General features: G+C 42.3%; 1 protein-coding gene across 7 annotated transcripts in view; it reads right to left on the minus strand.

Moving 5' to 3' along the window:
* The window catches only part of RARB (retinoic acid receptor beta), a 328318-nt gene that overhangs the window by 2752 nt on the left and 312826 nt on the right, over window positions 1–12740 (minus strand). For all 7 annotated transcript variants that reach the window (XM_032678229.1, XM_032678227.1, XM_032678258.1 and 4 more), the window contains 3 exons: window positions 10889–11065; window positions 3554–3758; window positions 2179–2337 (listed from right to left, as the gene is read on the minus strand). In XM_032678229.1, coding sequence (XP_032534120.1) covers window positions 2179–2337; window positions 3554–3758; window positions 10889–11065 — 541 coding nt within the window. The remainder of the gene's footprint in view (window positions 1–2178; window positions 2338–3553; window positions 3759–10888; window positions 11066–12740) is intronic.

The raw sequence follows: 12740 nt of genomic DNA on the forward strand, positions 1-12740 counted from the left end.
ACAAACCACAGCATTCATGTTGCATAGGACTCTTGATCATCTTAAAATTTAATCCAATGGAGGAGGAACCTGAGCTTTTCAAACAAGAAGGCATGAAGAACCAAAAATAATTAAAGAGAAAGTAGTCTGGTTATTGAAGAACCATTCCAGAAGAGACAGCCTTTGAAAATATTCTACTTGTCCATGGCTGTTGTAATGTACACGCTAGAGAGCACACTGGTCACTCCAGATTGCAAGGAGGCACTTATGTTCATGCTTTAAATGAGGAGCATCAAAAAAATCATTTACAAAGGCAATGACCAACTTTCCAAATTAATGCTGATTTAAAAGTCTCTTAAGTAACTGCTAGGAACAAAGAGACAAGCTCTGTAATGGGAAAGAAATTAATGCAGAATGACGCTGAGAGCTTCTCTGACAACCAACCATAGAGCAGTGCTGATGAATTGATTTTGACTATGTTAAACATCTGCTTTCTGCTGTTATGTCAGGTGCAGTAAGGTGTTTGTGTGGTTATTCCAGTGTAGAGCCAGATAAATTTTTCAGGTGTTGCAGACTGCCAATTTAATTTGGGGATAAGAGAACTCAGAAGATGAGAAGAACTCAAAACTGCCTTGCTTCAGTCCCACAAACACTTCATCCTTTAGTTACAATACCTCTAATGCCACAGAAGAAAGCAGTTGTGTCAGGAACACCAGCATAAGAAGATTCTCAGTCTTTTAGATTCACGCTTTCTTTGGTAATTGCTTTCAGGGATCATGTACCATCCAAAGGCATTATCGTCTAATGTACATCTTTTCAAATGAAACTCAAGACATACCCACCCCTCCAGGACATCACCATCCTTTGGTATGATTTAGTTCTACTATAAAACATTAATGATATAATTAAAGTTAAATACTTATGTCAGAATGAAAAGAAGCCTTTCTTGTGAATTGAATATAGACACAAGAGTAGTGTTCTTGAGGCTCTGGTGAAGAAGCAGGAAAGTGGAAATGGATTTCCCACACGCAAGAACAGCAGAACAAAAGGGCTCCCCTTAATATTTTTATAGCTCAGTACTGCTCTAAGTTTATTTTATAGATTCAGCTGGATGGAGCTTGCTTTACTTAAGGATAAACTGCAAGCTTTAGATAACCTGGTAAGTGGTTCCTTTTCAGGATACTTTTGCTTCCAGCTCTGGTGTTTCCCTTCCCAGTTACTTCTTTTGGTTCTAATCAATCCATTAAATTGCTCGCTTGTTTTTGTAAACATACCTATAACTTAATCTTTTAACTTGGATATGTATTGTTTAAAGTGGAACGGTTTATGTTTCAATGTAAAAGAAGTCTATTTAGTTGAATGAATTGACTACTGGGGTTTTTTTTCCCTGAAGTTTTCCCCCAAAACATATGAAATGAAATCAGTAATCTTTTCAAAAGCGTTAAGTCCAACCTATAGCTGTGCAGGTACCTGTACATACAAGCTTGTGTGCTTGCTTATCTAGCAGGGGTAGCAAATCTGTTGTGGAACTGCATCAGCCACTATAAAAATAAGGATTGTTACACTTTACCCTCTGTATTCAGGTTGTGAATAATGCACACCTGTGCTTTAGAGAATGTATGTAACAGCACTTACACTGTGTGTGTTTCACAGGATCAATCAATCACATACAAGACTACACAAAACGTTAGATCCACATTTAGGCATGGTTAGTTTGGATTAGGGGGTTGAATCTCCAAAATCCTGGATCAAATCAGTTCTAAATCTTCAATACCTCAAACCACAGTTTAGGGGAATTTTGGTTGCACAAGTGTTTTCTGCAGTCTGTAACCAAACTTTTTTTTTAGAAAGCCACTCGTGGTACAAAGTGCATGTTGATCCGAACCCCCCTGTAAACATTAATAAAGGTTTCATTCATGGTTTTATCTTAAAATGACTAACAAAGAGTTCATGCTAATGATTTGGTAACCTACTTACACCTACAACATCATTTTCACTGTCAGTTGAAGAACATAGCACCATGTATGTTTCAAGTAGAACCAATGTAAAGGCAGGAGTTACATAAAAGAGACAGGAAGAGAAATGTCACAAGGACCTGTCTCAGTTGTAGTAAAAAAAAATAGCAACCCAGGTCTCTAGGACAGTTTCCTCTGAAATGCAAGGGGGTCACTCCTGCTGAGTTATTAGGAGGCACTGTACCTTTTGCACTGATGCTACGAAGATCTGTGATTTTCATTAAGATCTTTGGGAACATATGAGGCTTGTTGGGTCGTCTCTTTCGGATATAAATTTTCAGTGCTTCAAGCAAGGGTTCCTGAAGCTTATCCACTTTCATTGGTTCTTCAAGGTCCTGGCGATCTGTAGAAAAGTGTCATATCACTCATTTCATTTTAAGTATTTATTTTTTTAAACAAACTGCAAATCACAGAAGCTCCTCCATGTTCTTCATTAGAACTCCACTTAACAACCTACACTCTGCAGTGAGCATTCCGTAGGAAAAGGATAAACCTTTCTGAAACAAGAATTACCAGTTTGCTCTTGTACCTACCTCTCCAAGAGGAAAACACCCTGCTGCAAACCATATTTTGGAATTAATTCTGTATGTGTTTGATAAACTGATAAGCTACCCAGGTATACATAGAGATTACAGCTAATTTTTGTGATCACTGCTACAATAAAGTGAGTTACCATCTGGTATCAGCAGATGGCAGTGCTGGCTTGAGTGACAACAAACGTCCCCCCTAAACCAGGATGCACCAGTCACATATCACTGACATCTTGGAGCCCATCAATGCTTTTGATGGGTTACAGTTAGAGACACATAAAATTGAAATGATTTTGTACTAAAGGGCCACTGCCAACAAAGTGTTGTTTTTTAAACCTTCACTAGTAGCACCCAGTTTGTATTTCAACAAAATGGCGCAACTAGACAAGGTGTGCTTCTATTGCTAGTCCAGATTTTGCAAAGGAGGAGAGAGACCAGGTGGCTAAACTAACAGAAACTTACAGAGGATTTTGAAAATTATCTGACTTCGCTTTTTGTATTTTAAAATCATGATTTTTTTCGAGTTGTAATCAGCCCCAGTTTGGAAGTATAATACATTTTTTTTCTAAAGAAAGTTATCACCAATGACATCCATGTAAATGTAACTAATGCAAAGGCATACAATTATATTTATGAGTAAAAGCTGTGTTACTGGGCATCTTGCTCTAAGAAAGCTCATTCATACAGGTACCCACATACCACTTAGCAAAAAATGCAGCATGACCAGGCGAACTCCAGAAGTCCCTTCCAACCCCAACCATTCTGTGAGATACCTCAGTGTCCTTTGTCAGGCAAATAATAGGACTGGTTGCTTCACAGAATGATTCAATTCATTTTTTTAAAGTATCAATAACAAAACCAATAACTATCACCAGCAGAAAACAAGCCTTTAGCATTAAGTAGCTTATATAACATGTTACAAATATATATACACGTTTAAGTAAAGGAAAGCAAAACGTGTGAAACATATATGAAGATCTTATCATGTCTGTCCTTTCCAAATGCATCTGAGTTTATGCTGTACGATACCTCCACAGATTAAGCAGATGGCACTAAGGAGACCCGTTTCTGTATCATCCATTTCCAAAGGCAGGAGCTGATTGGCAAAGGTGAACACGAGATCAGTCAGCGGGCCAAATCCGGCATTGTGCATCTGAGTTCGGTTTAGGGTAAGGCCATCTGAAAAGGTCATGGTGTCTTGTTCTGGTGTGTATCTTGTGCAAATTCTAAGGATCTGTGGAAAGGTAAAACAGAAAAGTGAAAACTGAAGAATTTAATCCATGAGAGGTTTGTTGCATTTTCTTGATGTGGCGAATGACTCCAGGGAACTGCAGTACTTGGTCACATCAAAACAGTCTGAAATCAAACACCAGTTTGTTCAGTTCTGGTAGCACAAAACTTGTCTGGTACAACTTAAATATACTCTATAGACTATGGATATTTTTTAGTAACAGAAAATTAAGAACAGAAATTTCCCTCTAGTTACGAAATAACCAAAACTTCATTGCAATTCTCACCACTCAGGTCACTAACATTACCATAACATGCACCTAAACAGCTCTTTAATTAGTCTGCCACTTGCACCTAATTATAAAATGCTACTGCACTGCTGATCTGATCCAACAAGATCTTAAAAGTATCTCACCTCTTAGAACACAGGCATATCTCATCAATTTTGGGGACCAGTTTTTCATGACAGTGCTTCTCTGGGTTGTGTCCTTGGCAAGGACAACGTTGCTTTGTGGTGAGTGTGGACAGCTGTGAGCTGCCAAAAGAGGCAGAACATAACTTGTGCTTTGGGTGCCTTTCCCTCTTCTGTGAGAGCAGACAGGCAAACACTGCTGTGGGAACACCACCCCATCCGAGCGCTTCCTGGAGAGCTGTGCAAAACCTTCCATCTCCCCAGCAGCTGCAGGTACAGTCTCTGGAGCACTGCTTGCCTTGTCAGCCTGGGAACTCACACCTGAGCAGATTATCAAATTTTGAACCTCCCAATGGCAGCGCACAGGACTACGGGCAGCCCAGCCAGAGGAGCTGGCCCAGCTTTTCTTCTTTCATAGTGGTTGTTACTTCCACGTGCTGTAGCACCAAACCTCCTCACCAGCCTACTGGCCTCCAGCCCTCCTGCAGGCTCTGGTACTTCCCCCTCTGGAGCCCCGGGCAGTGGCACACCCTGCCTCCCTGGTGCAAAGCCTATCTTCCCACTGCTGACAGTGCCATCCGTTCCTGCGCAAGCCCAGGCAGGGCTGGTTTTGGCAAGTTTGCTTGTATGCCAACAACCACCCAGTGCTGACCCCAGATGAAAGAGCGTTCGAGGGGAGGATGGGGATTCACACCTCTAACTGGACATGGGAGGAATGCAAAACACATGAATAAAACACCGAGGATGCTCTGCATTTTGTTAGTAAATGCCTCTGGGGTAACCGCAGCGCCAAGAGTGCTGTCACGGCGGAGGTGGCAGCGTGGCCAGAGAGAGTGAGTGCCTGCATGAACTGCTTTTGCCTCTTGGAGCAAACCCAGGATGTGTCCTGTGATAGACTCTTTACAGCATGGGATCATTTGTACAGCTGCAATTAATGAACACTGCCTTAAGGATCAAATAAAAGAGATGGCCATCATGTTGACATATTTCTGTTATATATATATCAATGCTTAATGTTTAAAACAATCAGAGGTGGGAGAAGGCTTATCCCTAAACTAAACTAAACTAAAACCTTTCTGAAATCTAGCTGATTAGCTGAGCTAAGACTACAGCTGTGTTTTTTCAGGGCTTGACTGTATTTATTTCCCATACAGCCATCCTACTTGGTTTTAAAGATTCAACAAAAAAGACTTACATGAATGTAAGTGAGCACTGGGAGAACTTAATTATTCCTATAGCCGCCGAGGCTCTGAGTCAGAGGCCCCAGCACTTGGCAGCTGACCAGTCTGGGCTTGGTTCTCCCACTTTCATCTTTGCCTGGCAACACCGCTCCAAATAAGCAGGGAGGAGAATGAGGAGAACACTGTCTGTAAGAAACCTATAGGGAAGCTTGTATTTCTCTTCTTTGGTTCCTTGGTAAGGGTGTACTTCTGCAGAAAGATCTTCAACTATTTTCTATCCCAGCAATAATCTTGTCCACATTGTGGGTATACAGTGAATCACTGAAACTCTATGTGGTTTCACATCATTTCCTTACCCCTGAATTAGAGTAAGTTCTTGACATTACTTAAATCAATGACCAAGAGAGGCACAAACACAGAGCACTTGAATTCTTCAGTGACCACAAATCCCCCACTAATATAAGTAATCTTAAAAGGCTGCTGGTTGCTCCAAAGGTTTTATATAATAGCCAATGTGTATTTCAGTATCATTAGCAAAAATTAACATTATAAAGCAAGGCACCCTGTCAATAAGAGGCAGCATGTTTACCACATTTGGCACTGCCAGTAACCTCTGGCTGTGCTCTCTCTTGAAGTTCACTGCGGGTTGCCCTTTTAAATCATTAAAAGATTGTATAGCAAGAAGAAACATTGAGAATATATTGTTTTCAAGAAAAGAGAGGATTGAAAACTGCGTGTTTATTGTGAAAACCAAGATTACTTGGTTTCCTTCTCTAATGGCATGAAAGAGAAACTGCAGTGTGTCTCTTCCTATCTGAGGCCTGCACGTACAGTAGCTGCCTTCCAGTAAGGGTGTGTGGCTGGCAGTGATCAAGTATCCAGCTTCTGGAAGAACAAGGAACTTCTTACCTGGTACTGATTTTCCCTCAGCTTGGCCAGGGGGAAAGGCAGCCCTTTTTATTCCAATGCTATTTTAATTGATGACCCTTAGCAACAAGAGCTTCTCCCCTCCATACCCTCAGGACTCCCAGCCCAACAAATTAGTAGAGCAGGACTTGGAGCTAAACTGGGCAATGCCTTTTTTCCGAAGGCTGCCTGCAGCTTTCCCGGCAGCTGCCCAAGCAGGGCTGGCAAATACAGATCCTCCAGATCCACCCTCAGACGGCAAGTCTGGACACCAGCTGCCAGCACTGCACTGCCCAGAGACTCACAGCCTAGAGGGACTGGAGTGCCCTGGAGTGGTGATCCCAAACAACCCAGAGGCCCAGTGTATGCCTCCCAACATACAACAGGCTGCTGGCTCCCTTGCAGCCAAGCTCTCTGTGCTTGTCTCCTAGTGCCATAAGCCCCACTTCTTTTGGGGGTGTATGCCAGGGGGGCTCAGCAAAGAGCTACCAGATCACTGCCTCCCCAGGGCTAATACAGAGAAAGACTTCCAGGCTGGATCCTCATCAGGAATGAATTTGGGGTTAGGTTATTCAGCCTTGAGCCAGCCTCTGTGCGCATGCACAGAAAGGGACCTCAAGCCTTGCAAAATTTATCATTATAACATGGAGAACCCATGGCATTTAGCTACTTCCAGGCTCAGGCAGCAAGTAGGACAGGTTTTTGCAAAAGGCAGAGTTCAGGCCTTTGTACCCCAAATGCTTTGTACCCTGAGTGGCTCTGCTGGGCACTGGCACAGCTGAAGATCAACTATGTGTTTTCAGCAATGCACTTAGCTTGACTGCAGCAATTGGGTCTCAGGTTTCCCCTGCATTCCTTTGACATTATCCCACAACACGCTGTTATTAAACTCTAAGACAGATCATTTGGAATGGTGTTTTTCTTTTTTTTTTTTTTTTAAATTGTGTTCTTCATCAAAATCTGCAAAATGCCGTGGATATTGCTGATTCGCTGCTAAACTGTTCTTGGGCAAACTTCCAGTGTCAAAGTGAAGCTGATTTCAAACTCATATTCACTGAAGAACATATGGGAAACATCAGCACTTCAGAATAAGAAAGCACGGTATCTTTCTCCATTTTAAACTGAACTCCTAATGTCCTCAATGTTGTTTAGATTTTGTAACAAAGCCAAGTATTTTAGTTGTCACTCTGCTCTCAAATGCCACTTGCAGCCATAAATATGGTTCTTCCTTGTGATTAAAGGATCCTTTGTTTTAAGGAATATTTAGATATTAAAGCATTAGGGGTTCCTGTGAGCCAGCTGTAAAGTGCAAAGCAAAAACCCTACCAGAGGCACAAAACCAAAGTCACCCAGAAAGCTGCATTTACAAAATTGTTGCTACCACAGAATTGTTACTCATTTTAAACAGATCAAGTAAGGCAAGCAAGCTGGGCCTTTTTTTTTTTTTTTTTTTTTTAAGAAATTCTGTTGTTAGACATTAGCTGCCTTAGCTGGCTGGGACAGTTCCCTGAGAGGAGAAAACCAGGCAGGTGACTGAAAAAATGATGCCCCATGGCGCTGCCAAACCCCACGAGCACAGGTTGTTCTGCACACACAAATGCCTTCCTAACATTAACACATAGAGTTTTACAATAGAAAGCAAGAACTACATCATTAAGGATTAGCATTCAAGGACTTCCCCAGTTTTTATCCATTGAATTTAAGACAGGCCCTGGACCCTTTCCACCTTCATTTTGCCAGAGCTCAGTGAGGCTGGGGATGCTTGACTGCTGCTGGGCCAGTGTACCAGCAGACAGAAGCACTCGCTTTTACGAGGGTTACTGACTGAATTTTAGTAATATTTATCCCTGAAACTTTTGGAACCAGAGCAGATATAAATTCCACGATCCTCAACTGGCGCCTCCAGCTGCCTTGCAAACCTTGATGTTATTTCCCTTCCAGAGTTTTTGTTTGTTTGTATATAAAACAATTCTTTGGCACATACCCAGCAGAGTTGACTGAGCTACTGGCACCATTTCCCTTGTCAGCCTGTTTAAGAGGGGCTTAAGCATCCACAGCCACAGGAAACAACTGAGCAGTGCCCTCAGCACAGTCTGTAAATGCTTAAGACTCCCCATAGCTGGTGCTTAAGGGCAGGTGGACAGTGAAACCACCTTCTGCTGGCAGGGAAGCCTGGCCACCCTACCTGGAAGCCCCACGCTGATCCTCCTGTGTGCCACAGCTATGGGAACATGCCCAGGGAATTGCACAGCATCAGGATCATGAGTGCACACTGGTGAGGTACATGGCCCTGCTCGGCAGTGCTCACACAGCAGCCCACAGGCCAACAATGGAAGCGGGTGCTCATGCAGCAGGAGGGGAAACAGCACTCGCTCTGCCTCTCAAGGCACAACCAAATGAAACATTTGAAACACTCATAACTAGGACAACTGGCTTGTTGGGGGGAAAATATGTGCTATTAAAACACTGCTCCAGTACTGAAGTTTAGCTTAAATAAAGATAGAGAGAGGCATTACAATTCTGATTATGCACAGGTGATGCGGGTTTAATGGATACAGCATTTCACAGGCAGCGTACGCAGTACACATTACTGCGTCATGGTAATTATCCCATTTTCTTTTTAAGCAGCACATAAAATAGACACATAAAGTTTACATAAACGTCACACAGGAAACTTAGGACTATTTGCAGCAACCATGTCGAATCTATTCCTGTTTTTGTAAAAGCCTCAGCTCCTCCCTGCTGTGGGCAGCTATGGCGCTCGCTATGCCCTGCTCATTCAGATGTGTCACCTTCTCTGGCTTCGTGAAAAATAAAAAGGAGAACAAGCAGGTGATCAGGAGTGACAGGTCTCAATAAAGTTTATAACTAGAGCTTGAAGGTTGCCACATGGCCACAAAGTAAAAGGGGTGAATTGTATTGAAGAATCAACCTTTTCTATCCATTAATTAGTTGAAATAAAGTCACTGTTTATCACCTGCTTCATTCTCTTTTCTGGCAATTAGGTTTTTATTTAATCACTTTGATCAAAGGCTGTGAAGTGCCTTTATCGAGGCACTTCAGATAAAATCCCTAACAGAAAGGCTCTCCTCAATATTTGGTACTGCCCAGCTGGTGTTGGGGATGGAAGCACCGAGTGGAGCTGCTAAGGTGCAAGAGGGGCTGTGCACTCTCCCAGGGCAAGCTCCCACTACTCATCCCAAAAAGAGCACAAGGAGCTTGCAGGATCCTGAGCAATTACAGAATTAGGGTATTTTTTTTCCAGCAGCTATGGAGCCAGGGCACGGCACAGCACAAGCAAAGAGAGGGCGGCAGCTTCAAGGCTGAAGTTTTAGGGGTAAAGAGTTTAGATGTGCAGATTCTTGCTATATCTTGGCTCTTCCCTATCTTTTTGGGGTAGTTTCTGTATTAACTATTTGTTACTGGTTACAACAAAGCACAAAGCTCTTCCTTTCCCCTACCTCTGGCAGAATACACTCAGATTATTGATTACCATCTGCCTTTTGGTGTAAGGGGAACGTAACAGTGTCTGAGCAGGGCAGAGTTGGCGATACAGTGCAATTGGTAACGAATGGCCCTGCCCCACAAAGGGACCACTCTCATTAACAGTGAGATGGCCAAGTCTGAATGAGCACCTGGATGATGAGAACAACAAGAAGTGACTCTCAAGCATGGCAGGGCAACCTCTACCTTCCCTTTTTCTATAGGCCAAACAACAATATCCTTTCCCCTCTCCTACCCCTCTTCCTCCTTCATCAATGTCCTCTCTTGATGCGATTCTTCCAAACAGTTTTTGACAAAAAAAGAGGAAAAGGTCACAGCAGTTAACATCCACCTCAATATGATCCTGTTTGAAGAAATGCACTTTTAAAAATTCCAAGATCAATTACTTCAACTTCAAATTCTGTAATTTAAACTCCTGTGTCATGCCAAAAATGTATCTACAGTAGCCATCCTACAATGGGCTTCTTGGCTAGCCATGATTGACTTAATGAAGACCTGAAGGTTTGTGGTCAGAAGGAAACATATAAAATAAGTTTACATTGAAAATACTGTTTTGTGAAAGTTATTGCTACAACCAATAATAAGAAGCATATCACCACTAAAAGCCTGAAGACCTCTAGGGTCTTGATAAGGAAATGCTGAGATCCCAGAGGGCTTCTCTGAAGGTCAGTGTGACAGAAACAACTAGAGACAAAGGGGGAGGAAGACATATTGCCTTGACATAGTGGCAAGGCAAGGTCTGGAGAAAAACTTCCAGCTCACCTGCACGGTTTCCTCCTGCAGGTTGTATGTTTGCCTATTTAAAATTAAATTACATTTAGCTAAAATCTGTACTGAGTCTATTACAGCAGCCACTTTCACAGTTGTCTGCAGCACTGGCATGCTGGCACAAGTTACTGCCATGTACCACAACATGCCCTTTTTACTGAGACCCATGAACTGTAAGGACTTATTTTGAAAAGCAATTTCATCCCATATAACACACCTCTGTAGGTGTGCTAGAGTCCACTCCTGACTACCTGGTAAGTTCAATTTTGCAACCGTAAGTATTTGGCCCCTTATCCCTGTCAATTACAGTAAAAATAATAGAAAACACATTAGTAGGAGAACAATGATGTTAAAAATACTTACCAGTATGTCCAGGCAGGCTGCTTTAAGTAGAGTTATTTGGTCTGCAATGGTCAAACTTGTAAAGCCTGGCAATCGCTTTGCAAATTCCACTATTTTAATAATGCACTTTGTTGCAAGTTCACTGAATTTGTCCCAAAGCCCAAGGTCCAGTCGAACTCGATGATCTGCACTGGAGTTCTGTAAAGACAGACAGAAGGCACCATAAATCAACATGTCCCTTTCAGTAAACGGCTTTCAAGGGAAGGAAACAACAACTAAGTTTTCCTTCCAGAAGTACTTTCTATTAACATTCCAGGCATTTTCTGCAGCTTGCTGTTGGGATGTTGGTGGTTTTAAACTTGGATTAATAGCCTGAAAATTCCTTGGATATTTCTCTGTTACTTATGATTGCAGAGGTCATCTGTACATGGAATACAAACGAACTTAAACATTTCCAAATGCCACCATCATTATTCTTCCTTGCCATTATATAATAAGTGCATTGAGAAAGACAATTTACAGTTGTACCCCAGAAAATATAAATGAACAGTGGAAGAAGAATATCGGGCCCCCATCTGAAAAAAGCAGCACAATATTCGGAACACAGTTTCACATACTTAAGGTCTTACCAAATTAGTTCTACTTAATTTATCTGCTCTGTGGCTCTGCAACAGCTTTCTGAAGCTATGGTCTCCCATGACTTACAGAGCATTTCTTTACACGACATTAAGAAAAACCCCATGTGTGCTGACGAATGCTATATGCTTATTTGATGGTGCATCTGACACTGTTTTGAAGTGTTACAAGGACATTCCAGTGGCATCTTTCAGAGACTGTTTCTATATATTCACCTATCTCAATCAAAAAGTTTGCTAGGATGCATAGCAAACTTGTGTTAAGTTTGTGATTAAACTCACGTTTTCATACATTCAGAATAATCACTTAACCCCTGAAAAAGCTGAATGTGTCAGCCAAGAACCAGCTGACTCAAAAGCTGCTGTGACCCATTTGACACTAGCCCAACAACAGCCGGTGTCATGAAGAGACCTGGTGAGTTGATCCGGATCCACCCACGATTCCCACAGAGTGACAAGGAACAGGTAACAACGGAGCTCTGAAATACCCAAAGCTCCTCTCCTCCTGCCCTTGCGTGCAGCATATTCCCATTTTGCCAGCATCTGATCCAATGTTGTTTAGGATGCAGCCAGCATGATGATGTCCCCTTTCCCTATTTCATGAGCCACCAAGTTTAGTGTACATTGCAGCTGCCTTCAGCTTCTGGGTAATCTCCTCTTCATTGCAAGAGGAGTTTGACCTGTAAAAATATGCTGGTAACAAATCTAAAAAAGGTGTGGAGCTGCAGCCACAGAAAACCAAAGGCAGTTTCTCCCTTCCAGCTCTTATCTGCCCTTGTTGACTAACCAAGAAAGAGAGGCATCATGAAAAAAAGGCTCCCCTACTCCAAATAGGTGCTTGAGGCAGGCAAAGGAAAATCCCCTCAGACAGTGGTTTTCTCTCCAGCTGCTGACAAAGCTGATATGATCAGCTGCCTCAGTCTTAGCTGGCTGAAGTTAAAATGTTAAATTAACTTTAAAATTAAAGTTAAATGAGCAGAGTCTCAACCTAAAAGTCTAACAGACATGGCAAATTAAATAGCCATCAAAAAGCATTCAATTTACACAGATCACACTTCCTTGGAGGAAACATCTCCAGTGAGCCCGCTACTATCACTACTGATGGGGAGGACATCCACCTCCTTGGAAACCAGGGAAGCCATCATCTTGTCAGCTTTCTTCGGTTCACAGGAAGGACACAGGGCTGGAAGAGGTTGATGAGGGGATGTGGAGTGAGCTCAGTTTGTCTGTGAAGCTCT

Source organism: Chiroxiphia lanceolata, chromosome 1, assembly GCF_009829145.1.
Source record: "Chiroxiphia lanceolata isolate bChiLan1 chromosome 1, bChiLan1.pri, whole genome shotgun sequence".
Taxonomy (NCBI): Eukaryota; Metazoa; Chordata; class Aves; order Passeriformes; family Pipridae; genus Chiroxiphia; species Chiroxiphia lanceolata.